The sequence below is a fragment of the Vanessa tameamea genome, chromosome 5, assembly GCF_037043105.1.
Source record: "Vanessa tameamea isolate UH-Manoa-2023 chromosome 5, ilVanTame1 primary haplotype, whole genome shotgun sequence".
In the NCBI taxonomy this organism is placed as follows: domain Eukaryota; kingdom Metazoa; phylum Arthropoda; class Insecta; order Lepidoptera; family Nymphalidae; genus Vanessa; species Vanessa tameamea.
Window position 1 is genome coordinate 2,902,059 of NC_087313.1, and position 18,331 is coordinate 2,920,389.

General features: G+C 35.6%; 2 protein-coding genes across 5 annotated transcripts in view; one reads left to right on the forward strand and one right to left on the reverse strand.

Annotated features, from left to right (window-relative positions):
- Positions 1-4,760, forward strand: part of LOC113392325 (adenylyl cyclase 78C) — a 28,048-nt gene extending 23,288 nt beyond the window's left edge. The window contains exons 17-27 of the mRNA XM_026628693.2: positions 458-666; positions 909-1,097; positions 1,250-1,564; positions 1,638-1,872; positions 2,005-2,125; positions 2,286-2,392; positions 2,474-2,588; positions 2,916-3,061; positions 3,268-3,484; positions 3,667-3,760; positions 3,929-4,760. Of these exons, the coding sequence (XP_026484478.2) occupies positions 458-666; positions 909-1,097; positions 1,250-1,564; positions 1,638-1,872; positions 2,005-2,125; positions 2,286-2,392; positions 2,474-2,588; positions 2,916-3,061; positions 3,268-3,484; positions 3,667-3,760; positions 3,929-4,331 (2,151 nt within the window). The 3' untranslated portion in view covers positions 4,332-4,760. The remainder of the gene's footprint in view (positions 1-457; positions 667-908; positions 1,098-1,249; positions 1,565-1,637; positions 1,873-2,004; positions 2,126-2,285; positions 2,393-2,473; positions 2,589-2,915; positions 3,062-3,267; positions 3,485-3,666; positions 3,761-3,928) is intronic.
- Positions 4,761-9,271: 4,511 nt separating this feature from the next.
- LOC113392326 (FERM, ARHGEF and pleckstrin domain-containing protein 1-like) overlaps positions 9,272-18,331 on the reverse strand; it is a 50,177-nt gene continuing 41,117 nt past the window's right edge. For 2 of the 4 annotated variants that reach the window (XM_064220840.1, XM_026628695.2), the window contains 14 exons: positions 17,302-17,493; positions 17,078-17,171; positions 16,837-16,963; positions 16,351-16,564; positions 13,944-14,011; positions 13,167-13,347; positions 12,953-13,090; positions 12,716-12,813; positions 12,353-12,476; positions 11,992-12,135; positions 11,469-11,575; positions 10,893-11,035; positions 10,386-10,502; positions 9,272-10,216 (listed from right to left, as the gene is read on the reverse strand). In XM_064220840.1, coding sequence (XP_064076910.1) covers positions 10,171-10,216; positions 10,386-10,502; positions 10,893-11,035; positions 11,469-11,575; positions 11,992-12,135; positions 12,353-12,476; positions 12,716-12,813; positions 12,953-13,090; positions 13,167-13,347; positions 13,944-14,011; positions 16,351-16,564; positions 16,837-16,963; positions 17,078-17,171; positions 17,302-17,493 — 1,793 coding nt within the window. In that variant the 3' untranslated portion in view covers positions 9,272-10,170. Of the gene's footprint in view, positions 10,217-10,385; positions 10,503-10,892; positions 11,036-11,468; positions 11,576-11,991; positions 12,136-12,352; positions 12,477-12,715; positions 12,814-12,952; positions 13,091-13,166; positions 13,348-13,943; positions 14,012-16,350; positions 16,565-16,836; positions 16,964-17,077; positions 17,172-17,301; positions 17,494-18,331 lie in introns of those variants that run through there. The other 2 variants (XR_010309995.1, XR_010309996.1) reach the window with 1 other exon arrangement.

Here is an 18,331-nt window from a genome sequence, read left to right on the forward strand (position 1 = left end):
TAATATAATACATCGACGACTAAACATCAAGCTCAATTGTCATTTCATTCATATATTATATGTATAAAGCGCAATGTATTTTGTTCATCATTTAAGAACTAAAAATACACCACTATCAGCCATCGTGAGCCACCCTCTCATCAGATATTCTACCGCCAAACAGCAGTACTCAGTATTGTTGTGTTCCGGTTTGAAGGGTGAGTTATCCAGTGTAACTACAGGCACAAGAGACATAACGTCTTAGTTACCAAGGTTGGTGGCGCTGTAAGGAATAGTTAATATTTCTTACAGCGCCATTGTATGTGGGCGATGGTGACCACTTACCATCAGGTGGCCCATTTGCCCGTCCGCCAACCGATATCATAAAATAAAATAAATAAATAATTGCTCTTTTAAACTTAATTAACTACAATTTTATGTATTTTGAATGTCATTCGTTTTAAATTTCATCCGTCAGGAGGACGATATAATAAACCACTCGATCGAGGTGAACAGTAACCGGCGGATGCGACTCGAACACATGCGGCAATGGTCGCTGCACTTCCGCCGCGCGTCGCTCGATGTGCGCTTCGGCCAACTCGACGAGAAGACCTTCAAGTCAAACGTGATGTGTTGTTGGGTGCTTTGGCTGTTCATTGTCGCCGTTCAATGCATTATTCATTTCAAGTATGTCTTATGGTTTCGAGTTAACTTTTGCTTTATTTAGTTGATTAGGTAAACAGTCGGATTTCCTTTTCTTATTAGATTGTGTTTTGTCTGAACATCTGTATTTTACATAGATATTTGCATATTATCTGACATAAAGAAGTTGTGATTTTAGTGAATTCTATCCAAAATAAAATCTTTGTGTAAACTGATAATAATTCTTTTCGTTTTACACATAAAAGCTTAAAAAAACTTTCTTTCAGTTGCTGGTTGCTGGTTATTACCTTGTTCGTAATGACTATTCTTCTGACTCTGTCGTTTCTGCTGGTGATGGCAGAAGAGTTTCCTCTGGCAATGCCACTTCTGGCGCATTTCTCTGCCGCCATAAGCGCAAATAGACTTCGACGGAACATACATATTTGCTGTTTTGTCACAATTATGTCGTTATCCAGGTACCATTAAAGATTTTTCAGATATTTTAACTTTTCAAGACATTGTAGTGCATTTAATATGAAATTATATTTTAGTTAAAGAGCCTCTTTGGTTTTTTTTAAGTCAAGATTTTTTTTAGACCAACTGTATTTATTAAATTTTACCTTTCCAGCACAACAAAATTATATATATGCCCGCCATCTTTTCCTACTGCCGGACCAGAAAATGACACATTGTTAAATTCAACTACTGAAAATTTTACGAAAACCGCGCAGTCAATATTATCAGAGGAAGCTAAAATAGGCGAATGTTACAAACCGGAATATGTTGTTTTCACTTGGATAATATGTTTGGTGGCTTTGACTTCAATATTGAAACTTTACTACTTGATAAAGACCGTGCTAGCGATCATCAATGTGGCGATGTACTCGATCCTTCTACTCATTTATTATAACGTAGACTATTATAGTTCCGCTACCCATGATTCGTAAGTAATATTTATTTTCTTTGCAATATTTATTTAAAAATCATTTAATTTAATGGATTTATTTATTTTATAGCGACCTTCGTTTCTACGTGCAAATGTTGATCTTGATGACGATGTTTTCCATAATAGTGATTTATCATGCAAGACTCGTCGAAGTTACGTCTAGACTTGATTTTCTATGGAAACTGCAAGCCGAGACTGACTTGAAGGAAATGAGGGATACGCAAAGGACCAATAGGCATCTGCTGAAGCACATTCTTCCTGATCACGTGGTTAATCATTTCTTAAGCAAAGATAGATGCCCAGATGTAAGTTTGGTAAAGATTTACGGTCTATTTTTAATAATAATTTGAATCATCGAATTGCTTTTCTAGATATAGATGACAACCATAAAATTAATTTTATTATCAGAATAGTAACAGATTTTCGCTGTTCTGCAGGAGTTGTACTCACAGCGAAGAGATGAAGTGGGCGTAATGTTTGCTGGAATACCCAATTTCCACGAATTTTATTCCGAACAAAAAGCCGTGGACTGCATGAGACTGCTCAACGAAATCATTTGTAATGTACCAATCAGATTTGATTTATCAAATAGGTTCTCAAAATTCACATTCAATTAAAACAGTTTTGTCTAGAATATCAGCTATAGTCGCATTTTATCTAACCGATTCTTCGTTCTTAAGAAGTGATTATTAATTTTTAACTTCATATATATTTTCAGTTGACTTCGATAGACTGCTCATGCAGCCTCGATTCAAAAGTATTGAGAAAATAAAAACAATTGGAGCTACATATATGGCTGCCTCTGGTCTTAACCCAAACCATAAAGTAAGTTTTAACTGCGGTTCCTTCTAAAAATAGGAGACTAATTAGAAGCTAAATGTATATATAATATGATATTATTGTCAGACCGCTGATGACGGCTGTGAACACCTTTGCGCACTTGTCGATTACGCTTTCGCTCTACGAGAGGCTCTGGAAGATATTAACAAGCATAGCTTCAATAAGTTTCGCTTAAGAGTAGGTGAGTAGTCATTCTTTATTTAAATTCAAATTATTCACCATAACACAGCTCCGTTGCAGAGTATTTGTTACGATTTATCAAAAAATTTCTTCCAAAAACTTTTTTTCTCGTGTTTACCATTTCTTTTAGTACATTTTGAAAGTTGTTCCATTTCTTTTAGTATATTTTGAATTTTGAAAGTTGGCGTTGAACGCACATACCAATTTTTTTTCACGGAGTTAGGCATACCTTTCCGACTTGCAGCCAGATATTATTATAAAGGACATATTATTTAAAAAAATTGTAATGTTTTTTATTGACTGTCTGATTCATATTATTTATTTATAGGAATCAGTTGTGGCCCATTAGTTGGTGGTGTGATCGGCGCTCGTAAGCCTGTTTATGATATTTGGGGTAATACTGTTAACGAAGCCTCGCGAATGGAGTCCACTGGTGCTATGGACCGCATACAAGTCACTAAGTACACCAAGCAGGTTCGTTTACAGAACATATGTTAAAAACAGAGCCACAGTTTTTGCTTTCCAAATTGTACTTGTAGTTTCATAATTTCAAATTCTTGTCACTATAAAGACTTTTACAAATAATAAAAAATATTCTTTAGCTAACCATATTTTTACGATTAGAATTTAATTTGACATCCATTTCTTTAATGCTTTAACGGAGTAAAATACTCGTGCAGGTATTGGAGCGGCGTGGCTACGGCGTAGAGGCGCGCGGCGCGGTGGAGGTGAAAGGCAAAGGACGCATGGAGACGTGGTGGGTGACGCGTGTAGGCGCACGCGGGGCCGGCGCGCCTACCGCCCCTGCGCCGCCGCGCTCTCTCGCCGCACTCGTCTACACCATGCTACAGGCGCGCAAGCGCATCTACACTCATCCCTTCTGCGCATCCTCTGATGGTTACTACAACCTTTCATATATAATATTTGCAATTAATCTTTCAATGATTCTCTGATACAGTAAACTCTAGATTTTCTGCTTATTATGCTTTGTCAAATGTCTATTGCAGTCAGCTCTACCGTCATAATTCTACGCAAATTTATTTTTCATGCTACATATCAATGTAATATATACGTTGCAGCGCCAGGAAGAGTGCGCCCCGAGCGCGCCGGCACCGCGCCCAGCGAGCGCCGCCCCGGCCCGCGACGCACTCGTCCGCGCAACACGCTCGCTTGGTAAGTTACACATTACAACCATCTAAAGGTCACACTTATTGTACAGACACATATTCTAATCAACTAAGACTTTGAGTGACACGATTACAAATGTATATAATATTATTTAACTAAAGAAATATTTTACACTCGCTAGCTATTGTTTTATCAATACCGCCTTGTTCTCAGCAATGGGGACTCAGAGACCGGCAGCAGACCCTACTCGAATAGTATGGTTGCGCGGCGACCGGACATGGCACCTCCGATAGTCAGCAGCATGTCCGCGCCACACACGCCCACCGCGTCACACATATCACCTGAAAGATTATTCTCGGGTCCCACTAAACTAGGAATAAGCGCTAGACTAAAAGCTGCGAGTTTTTCCTACCGTACGCGACCAAACAGGGATCGATCGCCGAAGATTCGAGAAGAAAATGACGGTTCGAAAACTTCGATCGCTAACGGAGCGCCCGGTTCGTTCAGGTTTAGGTCAGTTACCACGGCCTCGTTCTTTAGAAGTCGGAACAAGGAAAGAAAGAAGGATCAAGAAGTCACTAAAGAGAACGGAGACACCGTGACTACTCGGATGTAATTATCAAAAAATACTATTAAAAAGAAATAGCTGTTATAATAAGTAGCATTTGTAATTATTTTTATATGTTGTATGTAAGTTGAGAAGTACTTAGACGCTGGCGTCGCAGTAGGGTATATTTTAATGTGTCCATGTTTATTTATTGAGTTTATTTTAAGAGTAACTTTTTATACTAGGTACATATACGGATTTGTTACGATTGCTTTATTAATTACATGTTGTGATTTTAATATAATAGCGTTAGTTTAACTTTGTCATGTGTTTAATAACAATTTGCAAATTGTTTCTGTGTATTTTATTGCAACATTATACGCTTAATCAATGAGATCTATTTCATATTTAAAAATAATATTTCATGTATCTGTAACTTACCGATAAATGCCACAAAGTCGGTTAACAATTATAACAAATAAGTATTATGATATATTTATGTTAAATTATTTCACGTAGCGTATAACGAAATAACTAATCCGTTACTATCTTTAAAAAATTGCGAGTGTACTCTAAATCGGAATATTTCGTTTTTGTATCAGATTTTAAAAGGAAACAAGTAAATTAATTTTAAACGAATGTCTAGTGTATACTATTATTATATGGTGCATGAGTAGCAGTTGTGCAGTTAATTTATATACGTCACCGTAAAATTGTAAATAGCGTTAGATTATAATCTATCTCGCAAGATTTTGAACTGTCGAAAGATTGCGAACCGCAACATACTGCCTACAATTTAGATTATAATGGTAATCGATGGAAGTGTGTAATTTCAGTTAAATTATAAACACTAACCTAACCGAAATATCATAAACTATAGAAATTTTGACGTTTTAATTTGATTTAAATCACCGTTCACAATATTTCGACAGTGTACAATCTCACGAGATAGATCTAATCTATCGGTATTTAAAATTCTACGGTGATATATAAAATACAAGTATCCTTCGCGAGCGATCTACCAATCGCGAATTTGTCCCCGGGGAATTAATAAGGAGTTAGGGCTTTGTGGCCCAAACAGCTATAAATGTCTTTCTAAAGATTTATATTTAGTAGAATCTTAAATTTGTGCAGCTAAGATCAAAAAGTTTTTGTCGGATGTTAAATATTTTTGTTTCTATATAAGTATTGTTTAAGCTAATTAACATTTATCCTATATAGTAATTAAAAAAATAAATATTTTCTAGATTATTAAAATGAAATTCTATGCCAAAACAAATAAATTGATCTCCCAGTAAATGTTAAGCCATAAAACGGGTAATATATACTTAAATTATTATATTGAATAAATTATATTATTGTAAATATAATCGACATATGTATGTTCTATAAATTAAGAAGATAATTATTATGGATATCATAAAATAACCGATTGTTAGATATTATTTATTAGATTTAAAGTAAAGCCAAATATTTTATTCTTTATTAATATTATGAATTAATGTCGTCTATCTTCAAACTAAATATATATGGTGGTCTATAAAACGATTTTTATTTCACTATTCATAACTGCATCTTTAATGTACTTGGACACTGGTTGAGTCAGTCATTCATAAACAAATCTTATCATACCAAACCACTTCTGAGAAATAGCCTTCAAAAGGACTTTTAATTTTTCATCGCTTTTAATAGGACGAAAACTAATTTATATATATAAATATATATATATATATATATATATTTATTTTTATCATTTTATTAATTCTGTTTATTCCAGCATATGACCACAATCGGCGCAAGTTGCTGGATTTGCCGAATTTCAGTTTTAAATAGTATGCCAAATAAAATAGTATTAAATAAAGTTTAACAAATTATTAAGCAACTAATTACAATAATAATTTTATAAGTACATAATAATGTAAAATAGATAGTTTCGATTATAATCATTACATGTAATGTGGTATAATTAATTAGGACATCCTATGACATAACACCGTATTGGAGTCTAGGGTTACTCGCTAACATAGTGTAACATTGAATAAAAAGTAAATAAAACACAATTTCCTTTCAATTTCTATAATTTATTTATAAAAAATATTGTGTTGACCTTAAGTGACGTTCATATTTATTAAATAGTCCTCTTCGCTCATTCTAGCGAGTGTTTCGCTTTTCATCATCTCAAACGACACAGCCGTGTAACATTTTGGAATTGGTTAAAGTAGCTCCGATACCAGACTTTCGCCAAAGGACAGGATATCTGTAAAGAATTCATGAAATCACACATTCTTTTTACGACACAAATAATACTACGCAAAGGTCTGGCATCAGTTACCGTCTATATATTAAAAACATAAATTACAATTACTTTCTTATTACAGTAAATAATAACAGTGGATAAGTAAAATCCGGGAACTTTAAGTGAAACTTGTTTGGGTGAGATTAAAATTACGGGCTCGGATTTGAGTGCAACATTTCCATATGTATATCATATACGTATACGCAAAAAAGGTTTCACTTTATAAAACTAATACGGTTATTACGACGTTATACATATTAAAAAGTTTCAATAGCAAACATTAGTACAAGTAACAGAAAATAAATAATGAATAAAGATTTGATTTTATATTACATAAATTACAACAGTATATTATAAAAAACTATTTCCATTGAATGTGCATTTTATAAATAGATTATATAGATCTATTCACTCAACAAGGCGCACCATTATATGTTATACAATTATCGCAGTATTTTAGTACGATTAAGTTATACTTGTGCTTACAAGATGTCTTAGTGTGCGTGAGACGACTAAGAGTAAAGACAGCAAAAAAATACAAATGAGTTTATTTTTGATAAATTTATCATTTAACATGGAGGGGCGCGCCTTCGTTTGTTAATAGATCTATACTAGATGAGATTTTAGTCAGTCAGGTAAAGGTAAATTATACATTTTATTTATATTTACAATTTCATTATTCTTATAAATAACAATTGCGTTAAGATTCTTTTACATTGAGAGGTTTCCAAATGGCAATATATTTATATACATGTCAATTAACACGTGAACTTCCAAATGTGCTATACTTTTTTTGGTATATTAATATTAAAACGAGCAGAATGAAAAAACCATCATTCAAATGGCACTAATGGCATACACCATAAACGTGCATATAAAAAAAGATTAATTATATTATCAAATTAAATAGATAATCAAATGTCGTCCAAAATCACTGGGTAATTTTCGACCTGCTTATTCTGTGATACATATTTAACAAATATCAAAAACGTATTGTATGATACTTAGAACGAGAAATATATATTTTGAACACGTAACGTATTACTAAAATTGATCGTGCTGCGTTCATTTATAAAAGTTTTCTCAATGTAAAATAACATACTTATTTGATTTAAAGGCACTACAAATATTTAAATGATCACATCATTATTTTATCTCGATTATAAAAAAAAAAAAATGGAATCTCTCAAAGTCAAGGTCAAATTTTAGTTCAGGGTGTCATGTCAAATCGCAGTACGTGTAACATTATTGACGTGTCATGCAACTACGCACGCTTTTTATAGTTTAAATTACATTAAATGTAAAATAAGAATTACTTTCAAGCAACAAATTTAAATGTTAATATAATTGAAACGTTTTATAATTTTGCATAATTTTCCAGTAAATAAATTAAAAAGTACTATTACCATTCCCTATGTGCAAAATAGATTTTTTAATGAGTTCATAGTAAATATCTTATATCTTAGTAGGACTACAAAATTATTATAAATTTGGTTTTCATAATTAATTGTTAACAGTTTTCGCCCGCGGCTTAGCCAGTGTATGAGGATAATAGGGCAAGTGTTAGGTGCCCTATGTCCTTTCTGTGCAACTGAAACGTGTGTACAAAATATCATGAAGATCAAGAATAGTAAAGATGTGAAAACGTAATAAACGAACTCACTTTCTCACCTATAATTAGTTAGGATTTAGGCCACCAGGTGTCGTTTGAACACGTAAGTTGTTCGTTGTATGAAAATGAAATATTGCAATCTTATTGTCTTTTAAGTTTTTTTTTTTAAATTACATTAAAATGGAATACAGAGATACATTTTTATACGAAATGTGCATATTTTATTTATATGGTTTTCAAAAATAATATACAAATTTCTTGCAATTACAGTATCGATGACGATAATATAAATATGTAATATTTTTTGCAAAATTGTATGGAATGATATTCTATACAAATGAATTTAAAACAATTACTCATTTTATTACGTCTAGTTTGGTTATTTCTGCATAGCTCTTAAATAAAAATTACATTGCTATATATTTTGTTATTATATCATTTATGTCAAAATAATAACTTGATTGAATTTGGTCAATTCGCACAACAAAAGCTAAGAATAATCATCACACTCATTTCAATCATCTTGTGTAGATATACGCAAGATACTTGAAGTTTGCTTTGAAATAAAACGCTTGCAAAAACGTTCCAATCCACGAAAAACTAATAAAAGTTATTGAGATTCAAAAAGATAAAGCAATTATATAAGAAAAAATACTTGAAATATCGTTAAAGTAATATGCATAACATTATGTAACAGAGTTACTGTAAAATCACTGTATAAATTCTTTATTTTTTATTCTGGTTTTCTATTAAATCTTACAACTTTTACTAGTATTTCTATGGATAAGAAGCTTTTGCATTACACAATCCAAGTGTTGTTGACAAATAAATGTAATAGTAATTCTGTCCATTGTGGACGAAGCTTTACTCAAAATAATAGAAAAAAAAAAAAACAATTGCACACTTTCCAAACCAGTTATGAAATTTTATTCAAATTATATTCGTTAAATTCGTGGAATGTCCAACTCTAACACGTCTTATTTAATATTGTACTATATTCATCAGTTCTTCGTTTCTAACTACATAGGACATAGCGATGAGCATTCATACTTAACATTTTTATAAACTACATTCGTAGGTTAGTAATAAAATTGATCAATATTTAAGTTATTAGGAAATAAATACTTAATGTATTAACTAATAAGTTATTATGATGGATTCTATCTTTGATACAAATGTTTATTATATTTTATAAGTATATTTCTATTTTCTCTCCCTCCCACTCTTCTTATATAATTTTTTGACTGAAAGTGTATGTTGTCTTTGCATAATTTGTACAAATATTAATATAAATAATCATATGAGCTAGTCATTCATTTATTTAAATATATAGTGCTCTCTCACTCTCTCTCTCTCTCTCTTGTTGCATCTCCCTCGCATTCTGCACAAGTTCATTCGCTTATACGCATTGAATATTCTAATGATAATGACACTATGTATAATTTGTAATTTATTTATATTTCTTGCTTACCCTTTTCAAGGACAAGTGACACTCTTTGTGCGACAGTCGCAACAAGTCATCGTCGTATTCGATTTGTCTTTTTATTTTAAACTTACCATATGTACTGACGTCTCAAACTTAACACCGATTAACGAAACGCTTAACACTATGTACAATATTTCGTGGCATGTTGTCATTAAAGCAGTGCATGTTGCGCGCTCCCTCGCACTAACGGGCTTTATGGCAGGCGTAGTGATATATCATACGTGAAAAGGAGCGCGCAATATGCTACTTTTATGGTACGAATTATTATACGCAGTATAGAGAAACATATAATACATTGGTAGTTTAGTTCTATTCGAAAATAAATATAGGCAAGAACTTATATTAACATCACTTTTGACATTAAAGTTCGTGTATATTTTTACAAACAATTCTATAAACTTTATGGCACCAATTGTAATGGTATTTTGTTTTATTTAATTTACGGTACATATATCCTTCCATGATTCATTTTATTTTGTTATCACAAACTTGGTGTTGGTGGAATATTGTAGATTTAATTGTCTTCTGAAACCATAGGCGTTTGTAAGACTTCTATCCACCTGTAAATCAAATTAATATAAATGTACATACTGATAAATTATATAATTTATTTATGTTTTGTTATAAAACAAAAAAATAATTTATAAATACGGAAATTAATGCACAAAAACCAAATCTAATACCATCAGGACCAAATGTTATCTCGGAAATATTTTCATCAAACATTACCTATTGTATGTGAAGTGACTGTCCGCGCGGAAGAAGTAAACGTGATTTTTGAACTGCAGTTTAAACACGAATTCTTTATCGATTCCATCACCCGGAGACGGCGCGCCGACGGTGTATCTGTAAGTGATATTAAAGATAGACATGATAGTTTATTTGTTTTACTTAAACGATGACTTAGATCAAAAATATTTTGATTTGTTTCGTATATATTTACAAAAAACATGACAAGGTCTTTATTGGTATGGGTCCGGTGGTAGGCGATCACCGGACCCGTACCTAGAATGCCTGTATAGATATGGGCCTGTTTTATATATCATACTGCAAGGAATTTACATAGTTATAATTGGTTATGCCTGAACTTACAGACAAATCTAACATATTTCATTCGAGAACAAGGTGTAATATAAAACTTGTTTCGTGTTACCAAGTGGAAGTACAACTTACGATATTTAAATAAAAACTAGTTAGAATAATTAGACTGAAAAGAGACGAGCTCGTATGTCTCACCCTAGAAGCGGCAGCGACGCAAGCGGCGCGGTGTCGCGGCAGGTCTTGTAGAAAAACAACGTGAACATCGCGAACACCACCCACAGTTTCTGCCAGCCGTGAGAATTCTTGAACTTGCGCAACAAATATCCGGATAGCTGGCTCTGTGATTTAAAAGCACGTCGTTTGTTTCAATATGTTAGTTGTTTATTTATTTAATAAATGTAAAGTGAACTTAATAAACTTATTGTGGAATTTTAAAAATTTGGAAAATCTTCATATCATCGTGCATAGAAAATGTATCCAAAAAAATACCAAACCGATTTCTTTAAAAGGGAAGTCGAAAGGAAAGTGGACGAGTAATCTGCTGATGCTAAGCGTTTGCCTTAAATTTCTGTGGAAAAATGGATCGCTGCCTCCTACAGATCTAGGCTATCACTTATATTAGGAGCACATTGGAATTTTCGTTTTACAGGATCAATTTTACTAAGCATAATGATATTCATGTTCCGACAATGTTCCGAGATAGATTCGATGTAAATTGAAGATACAAAATAAGATCAAATGCGAGTTGTAAGGACAAAACGTGTAACGGACCCGCATGGCGCGATGCAGCTGGTCGCGGCGCAGCGAGGCGGCGCGGTGCCAGCACACGTGCGCCAGCGCGCTGCCCGCGCCGCTCGCCCCCGCGCCCTCCGCCTCCTCTGTCGCACACACACGCGCCCTCAGTACACACACACGCTAACTCGTTTCTCCCACACAATCCGTAATCTACATATATGCTTATATTATCGTCCAGGTCCGGGGGTCATTTTCGAGCAAATGTTATAATTTTATTAGGATAGATTCAGTAGTTTATCGTTTATGAAGTAGTAGGTAGACAGAGTGACTTTCATATTTACATTATTAGTTTAGTTTGCAAATTACTATAGTAATTTTTTAAACGACAAATAGAATTATTCGGATCATTGATAATCGAAAAGGTCCGATTGGAAACGATTCTACTATCATATAGGTCTTCACGATGATTTTAAATATATTGTAAAATAAATAACCCCGAGAGTAATACTCGAAGAAAAAGGTGTAGAGGAGCCCTCGCGTGGAGTTCGCGCGTCCATACCGTAGTCGTGCAGCGAGTGCGAGAGCTGCAGGTCGGCGGCGCCGGGCCGCGCGCGCGCCGCCCGCCCGGCGCCACCCAGCGCCGCGCGCCAGCCGCGGAACTCCGCCTCGCCGCTGGCGCTCAGCGTCAGCCGACTGTCCTCGCCTGCACACCCGTCTTTGTGAGTACAGACACTTATACTTAGCTTTTTTACGAATTTTCATTCGGCTCTTTTATAGATAACAAACTTAATACCTCCAGCGCTCTATGATGCATGGTTTGCGAAATCAAACCACTATCTAAAGCGAACGATGCGAGGGTTGACGACCCGCTTTAAAAACTATCAAATATTTTAAAGATTATAATAGTTTTTTAACCTCACCCTTGATCACAAATGAGTGGGGTAGCTCGGTAGGTTCGATGCTCAGCTGGTCCAACGGCAGTACCGAGTGAGCGCGAAACTGGCCGCTCGAACACTTAGACGCCAGAATGAGGATGTCGTTAAACTGTAAACAAACATTGACAAAGGTTCTTTTACGGCATACTATAATTAATTTAGTATCCGATTCAGTTTGAATTAACATTAAAGATCGCCACTTCAAGGGACATAACATCTTAGTTCCCAAGATTTGTTACGAACTGGAGATGGGATGGTTAATATTATTAACAGTGCAAATAGCGGTGGTCACTTAACATCAGGTGTCTTTTAATTTAATACAAATTTAAATACGATTTATATACGTACCAAGAATAGCATTCTTTGTTGTAATCCTTTGGAAGTGTGCGTGTAGACGCAACCCAATCTTATAAATTCCCGGTCGGCGACCAACAGCTTATCGTACCCTGAAACAAAATCACAAAATATTAGTCTTTATAATATTAATCAGTATCTATAACGATTGAAAATTTGTTTGTCTTTTTTTTTTGGCACATTTAAACCACAGTGCCTTTTGGATAACTACTTAATAATCATCATTACTACCCAAGAGGTCTCGCTGCAGCTGACAAAGCGCAGCATGGTTCTCCACGTGGCGCAGCTGCTCTTCGGCCGCGCCCGACGCACTGCGAGCCAGCTCCAGCGCCGCGAGGGCCGACGAGCTGCCCGTCGCCGTCCATAGCTCTAGACACAGAGGACACCGTTAATATGCACTTCGCCAGCACGCAGCGCGGAAGGGGCGGCGGCAGCAGGCGCGTACCGTGCGCGAGGCGCTCGTAGTGGTGCAGGCGGTGCAGCGGGCGCAGCAGCAGGCAGGCGAGCGGCAGCGGCGCGGCGCGGTCGAAGGCGGCGGCGTGGCGCGCGCCCTCCCCGCCGCGCCGCCGCGCGCTCTCCACCAGCGCCACCGCCGCGCCCGCCTGCTCCGTGTACGCCGCGTACGCCTGCAAGGCCCGGCGGTGAGTACGCGTATGAGCAAGTTGAAGCCGTGAAAAATAGTTTACATTTTTCAGTGTCAATGTCTGTGGGCTCGCATGACCACTGAACATTTAGCGACTCGAGCGAGTCCCTTTGCTCGCATACCTTTATTTTTGTTAAATAATGATTAAAAAGTGCCGGTACTTCTGTATCGTCGATTTTCTGTGTATATGTATCTCAGACATCGTGTATCTTTTGACTTAACAGTATGAAAACATCCCTAATGTTGATTTTATATCGAAAGTAGAAATTCGGCTTAAGGCGAGGGTCGAAGAGCGTATAAGCAAATTGAGGCGAAGAAAATGTCTAGAAAACAGAAAGTAGACATGGAGAGATGGCAAAAGGAAAAGCTTTAAAACGAATCCCATTCGTTTTTATAGTTATATTCGTTCTCAAGACCCCATGTTCTGATAACATAACGCTAATGGCGGGTGCTCAATGGATACGCTTAGTATGGGACCGTGAGAATTGACGCAGGTCCAGTGGTGGATTGATGAAGTACGAAAATGAGAGCGTTTGTATAGAGTAATAAAAATAATTACTAAAACGACTGCATACTCACGTCATATGTACTTGATAAATAATCGTGTAGTAAATCCGCTACTTTTTTATACTCAGGTTCTTCGTTATCTGAAACCAATTATATTAAGTTAGAGAACATATCGGTATTGTTTGTTTATAGATATTATGTAGATTATCTCGTACAAATTGAACAAATTACTTTATGATATGGTAGGCGGTTAGCCTTGTCACGAAAGCAAATGTAATGATTTTATGATTAGAAAAATGCAATTACATATAATCATTTTATTTTAATTTTTTAGAAATTAGCCCCGTAATATGAACTCGTTTACAGTGAATTATACTTTAATCAAATCAAATCAAATAAAATCAATATATTATTTATTCAAGTTCGTTCATAAAAGCACTTTTGAGTCGTCATGTTACTGCACTGAATTAAATATATCGTGTATTATACCGAGAACCGGCAAGAAACTCAGTTGTTACCGTTTTCTAATATTTAAACTAAAGACTCTGTCAATAAAGTATAACTAACTTTATATTTATCCTATCTGGTAATCAACAAATACTAAGCACGCTTTTTTATTATTAATATGATCTTGTATTGTATAATATGCCTTATTTATCAATGTTTTTTTGATATGTGATTTAAATTTATTACAGGTATTTAAGGTACCGGGCCACAGGAAGGATGTATCGACTTTACGGGGTCGAAAACTAGGTGTTATAAGTTTAACTTTTCTCGTCGATTCTACAATAATAGGCTATTTGACAATGCGGAAAATAAAGTGTCAATTATTGTAATCAATATATATTATGAGTTTAAAAATTGTTATTTATTAACGAAAGTTGAAAATAATAATTAATTTATTCAAAAATCCATAAATAAAAATGCATTTTTTAAACTTTTGTCTCGTGACACATGAAAGAAGAAGAAAGCTCCTGATTGGTCGAGTTTATGATGACGTGACTTGCTTGTTAACCTCGTTTGCCTACTGTATGTGGATTATATGTGCCACAGATTACAATACAGGCAAGTGACGTCACCGACTCCATTGCAGCTCCATATTGTCAAAGTAGCGTTATCGCGCGCTATTTAAATATATAATTTTTAGTTTGATATTTTTCAGCAAATATGTACTAGAATTTAAAAAAAATACCATTACTGGGTACTTTAACTTGTACTCAATAATATAAAATGGATTTTAAAAACCAGTCAAATAGCCTATTGTCACTGTTTCGGTTAAAGGTCAATCTTCCTGTGAATATACATAACATTGTTGTAAAGATATTGTACAGCAACTATAGGTATAGCCACTTTATCAAGAAGTTCGCGCAGTTTGAGATAAAAGTGTTTTGCACTCGCGCTGAATATGATTATTCGCCTAATAGTTTCCGTACTATTAGAACAGAATATTTTCAAAATATTTGTATTTATATATTTAAACCGAATATTTGTATGTCATATACTGCTACTATACTAATATGTTATCTATATTTACAGTTTAGGAACCTGTTTAAGTTTTTACCCAAACTTTTTAATGTTAAATTAAATTTTCATTATTATTGATTTTACATTAATCCCTTTTCTATTCAGTCATGTGACAGTCACGCATCAGATTCGGCGTCGTTGCGACGCACCTGCTCTATGGTTATGGAAACTCGAGTCTTTGAAGCGGCGAAAACATATCGATAAGCAACATACGTGAAACTGGAATAATTATAATAATGTTATCAACATTGATAGCGCATTTAGTATGGAAATATAACAATGATGTGATGCTACAGAGTTCATCGCCGTTTATGTCATACAATTAGCGTAACTACATTGGCATGTTCTCTACGTAAACACCAACATGCACTTTACCATTACACTGAATCGGTAATTCGATACAAGAAACAACACGATCGAGGTAAGCGAGAAACGGTCCCGCAGGTAAAGCGAGCAATGTTTCCAGATCCATTTCTGTAAGAAATATATCAATCTTAAAAATAAGTGACATCCTGTCATTTACATAAAGGTTCAGTTACAGTGTCGGCGACGCGCCTTTACTTTCACGCGATAGCGAATTAAATCGTACTCATAGCGACCGACCATCATGAGCCATTACGAAACATACTCTAACGAAAGAAAATTGCATGCACTGTCCCGATAAATTATAACCAAAAAAGATTTAAAAAAAAGTGTAACTACAGAATACTTACTTCCGAGACTTATAACTGAATCAGCATGCAAGTTTACAATGTGCACTGACTACAGGACAAGGGTCTCTACCCAACATCCTTTAATATCAAATGCCTTTAAATTATTACAATTATTCTATATGGCAAAGTATGAATTGCTTTAAAATCGCACTTTCTCCTGAGATGATGAGTATTCATCCGCCATAACCACTTTTGTATATATTCATTTACAAGACGTAACACTTGTATAAAGATTCGGCTACCTTCGGCGTCGGGCGAGGCGGGCGAGGCGGGCGAGGCGGGCGAGGCGGGCGAGGCGGCGGCGGGCGAGGCGGAGGACAGCGCGCGGTCGAGGCGGGCGAGCAGCGCGCCGGCCGGCAGCGCCAGCGGCTCCAGCGCCAGGCACGCGCGCGCCAGCGCCGCCGCCTCCGCGCCGCCCGACGCGCGGCCCAGCGAGCCCACGCGCTTCGACCACGTCTGCGGGGACCACACGCACTCATTACTACGCACCTCTTATATACAGCTCGACGGCGCCTTGGAGGATAAAGTGACAGCTGCTCCACTACGGAACAGCGGGTACGTGCTTTTGATCTATTTCGGAATATAAAAGACGCGGGTATATGATGTTTAGCATTACTATCGAAATATGTTAACCGAGACTCTCAATTAATATCCATATAATAATACGGCCCATCACATTTTAAGAACGGCATTAAATATAAAAATAAAATATCACGAAATGTACTTACGACGGTGACGAGTTCGAGATCACGCTTGTACGTGCGTTCTGTCATAAGCAGTTCCTTGGCGACGTAGTACGTGATGTCTCCGCGTCGCTTCGTCGTCTCGCCTGTTCCCGCTACGCCCGATGATATGCTGAAACATCCAAATTTAATGATGACTGCTCAACCTTTGTTTTGTTTCATTTTCATTATTACAATAATATTATGTATAAATAAATGTTTTACACAAATACATTTCAATGTTTACCTATTATTGTTCCGTCTCGACAACGTGTCGCCCGCGTCGCTCTCTCCGCCGCTCAGGACATCCATATTATGAGTCGACGCCGACACTATATTAACTGCAAAGTAAATTGAAAAATGTTATGTTGTTGTAGAAAACAAGAGTAAATAAGAAGGTCATTTATGACAAAAGAAAATTATTCAAATACCCAATTCGAGTACTTTTGTCAACGAAGAGGCCCAGCTCACCGTGTACGTTCCCGTTGACGGTGTCGCAGTCCCTGCGGTTGTCGAGGCGCTCGTGTCGCTCGCGGTACCCGTTGGTGTCGGCGCGCCGGTCGAGCGGCGTGGAGGCGCCGAGCGGACCCGCCGCGCTGGCCGACGGCGACACGCACAGGCTCGCCGACGACACCGTGGGGTCGTCTTCTTGGAGGCTCACATCTGTTGGCGCAGTACGCTATTAAAACTTACTGCTACATTCGTGACTGAATATATTGTACCAAATAATATTTTAAAAGTAAAAAAAAAAAAAGGTTATAAAGAAGCTAAGAAGGATTGAGGGCACCAAATCTTATATAAAAAGCGTTTATAAATGAGGGATATGTAACTTTCAAGTATAAAAATTTTCAATATCTTTAGAAGTGTTTACATAATGTCCGTGAACAGAAAAATATCCCAAATTTATATAAAATGTTCATACATTGAACGGCAACGCAATGAGTAATGTGTGAAACGGTATTATTTTTGATTAAGAAATAAAATTTGTAAACCTGTGAAAAAAATAATGTAAAAACAAAAACACATTCAAAATATAAAAATACAAAATAATACAACTATTTGCAATTCTAATCGTAAAATAAAACACAAAATAATAACATGCCAACATCTGGATACACTTACACGAATTTCCGGCTGCATTAGAATTATTAAGGGACGAACATAAAATACAGAAAAATAAATCTATAAAATCGAAATTTAAAACATCGATATTCGTTCATTTTATTTATTTATTGTATTACCGATCCTCAGCCCGAGGGCCAACGTATTGCGGGGACCCAGTAAACTTACAATTACATATAAATTCAAAAAGGAAGTAACATTCGAAACTCTCAAAACAATTACAATAATAAAGTCATATAATATTAATGAAATAACATTACAGTCTATTCTGATTGTACAATCTCAATCGAAAATTCGAAATACTTATTAACAACTATTTTGTTTTTTTATGCCAATTATTATTGCACTAACTAAGGAGGTCTAATAACCTCTTAATATA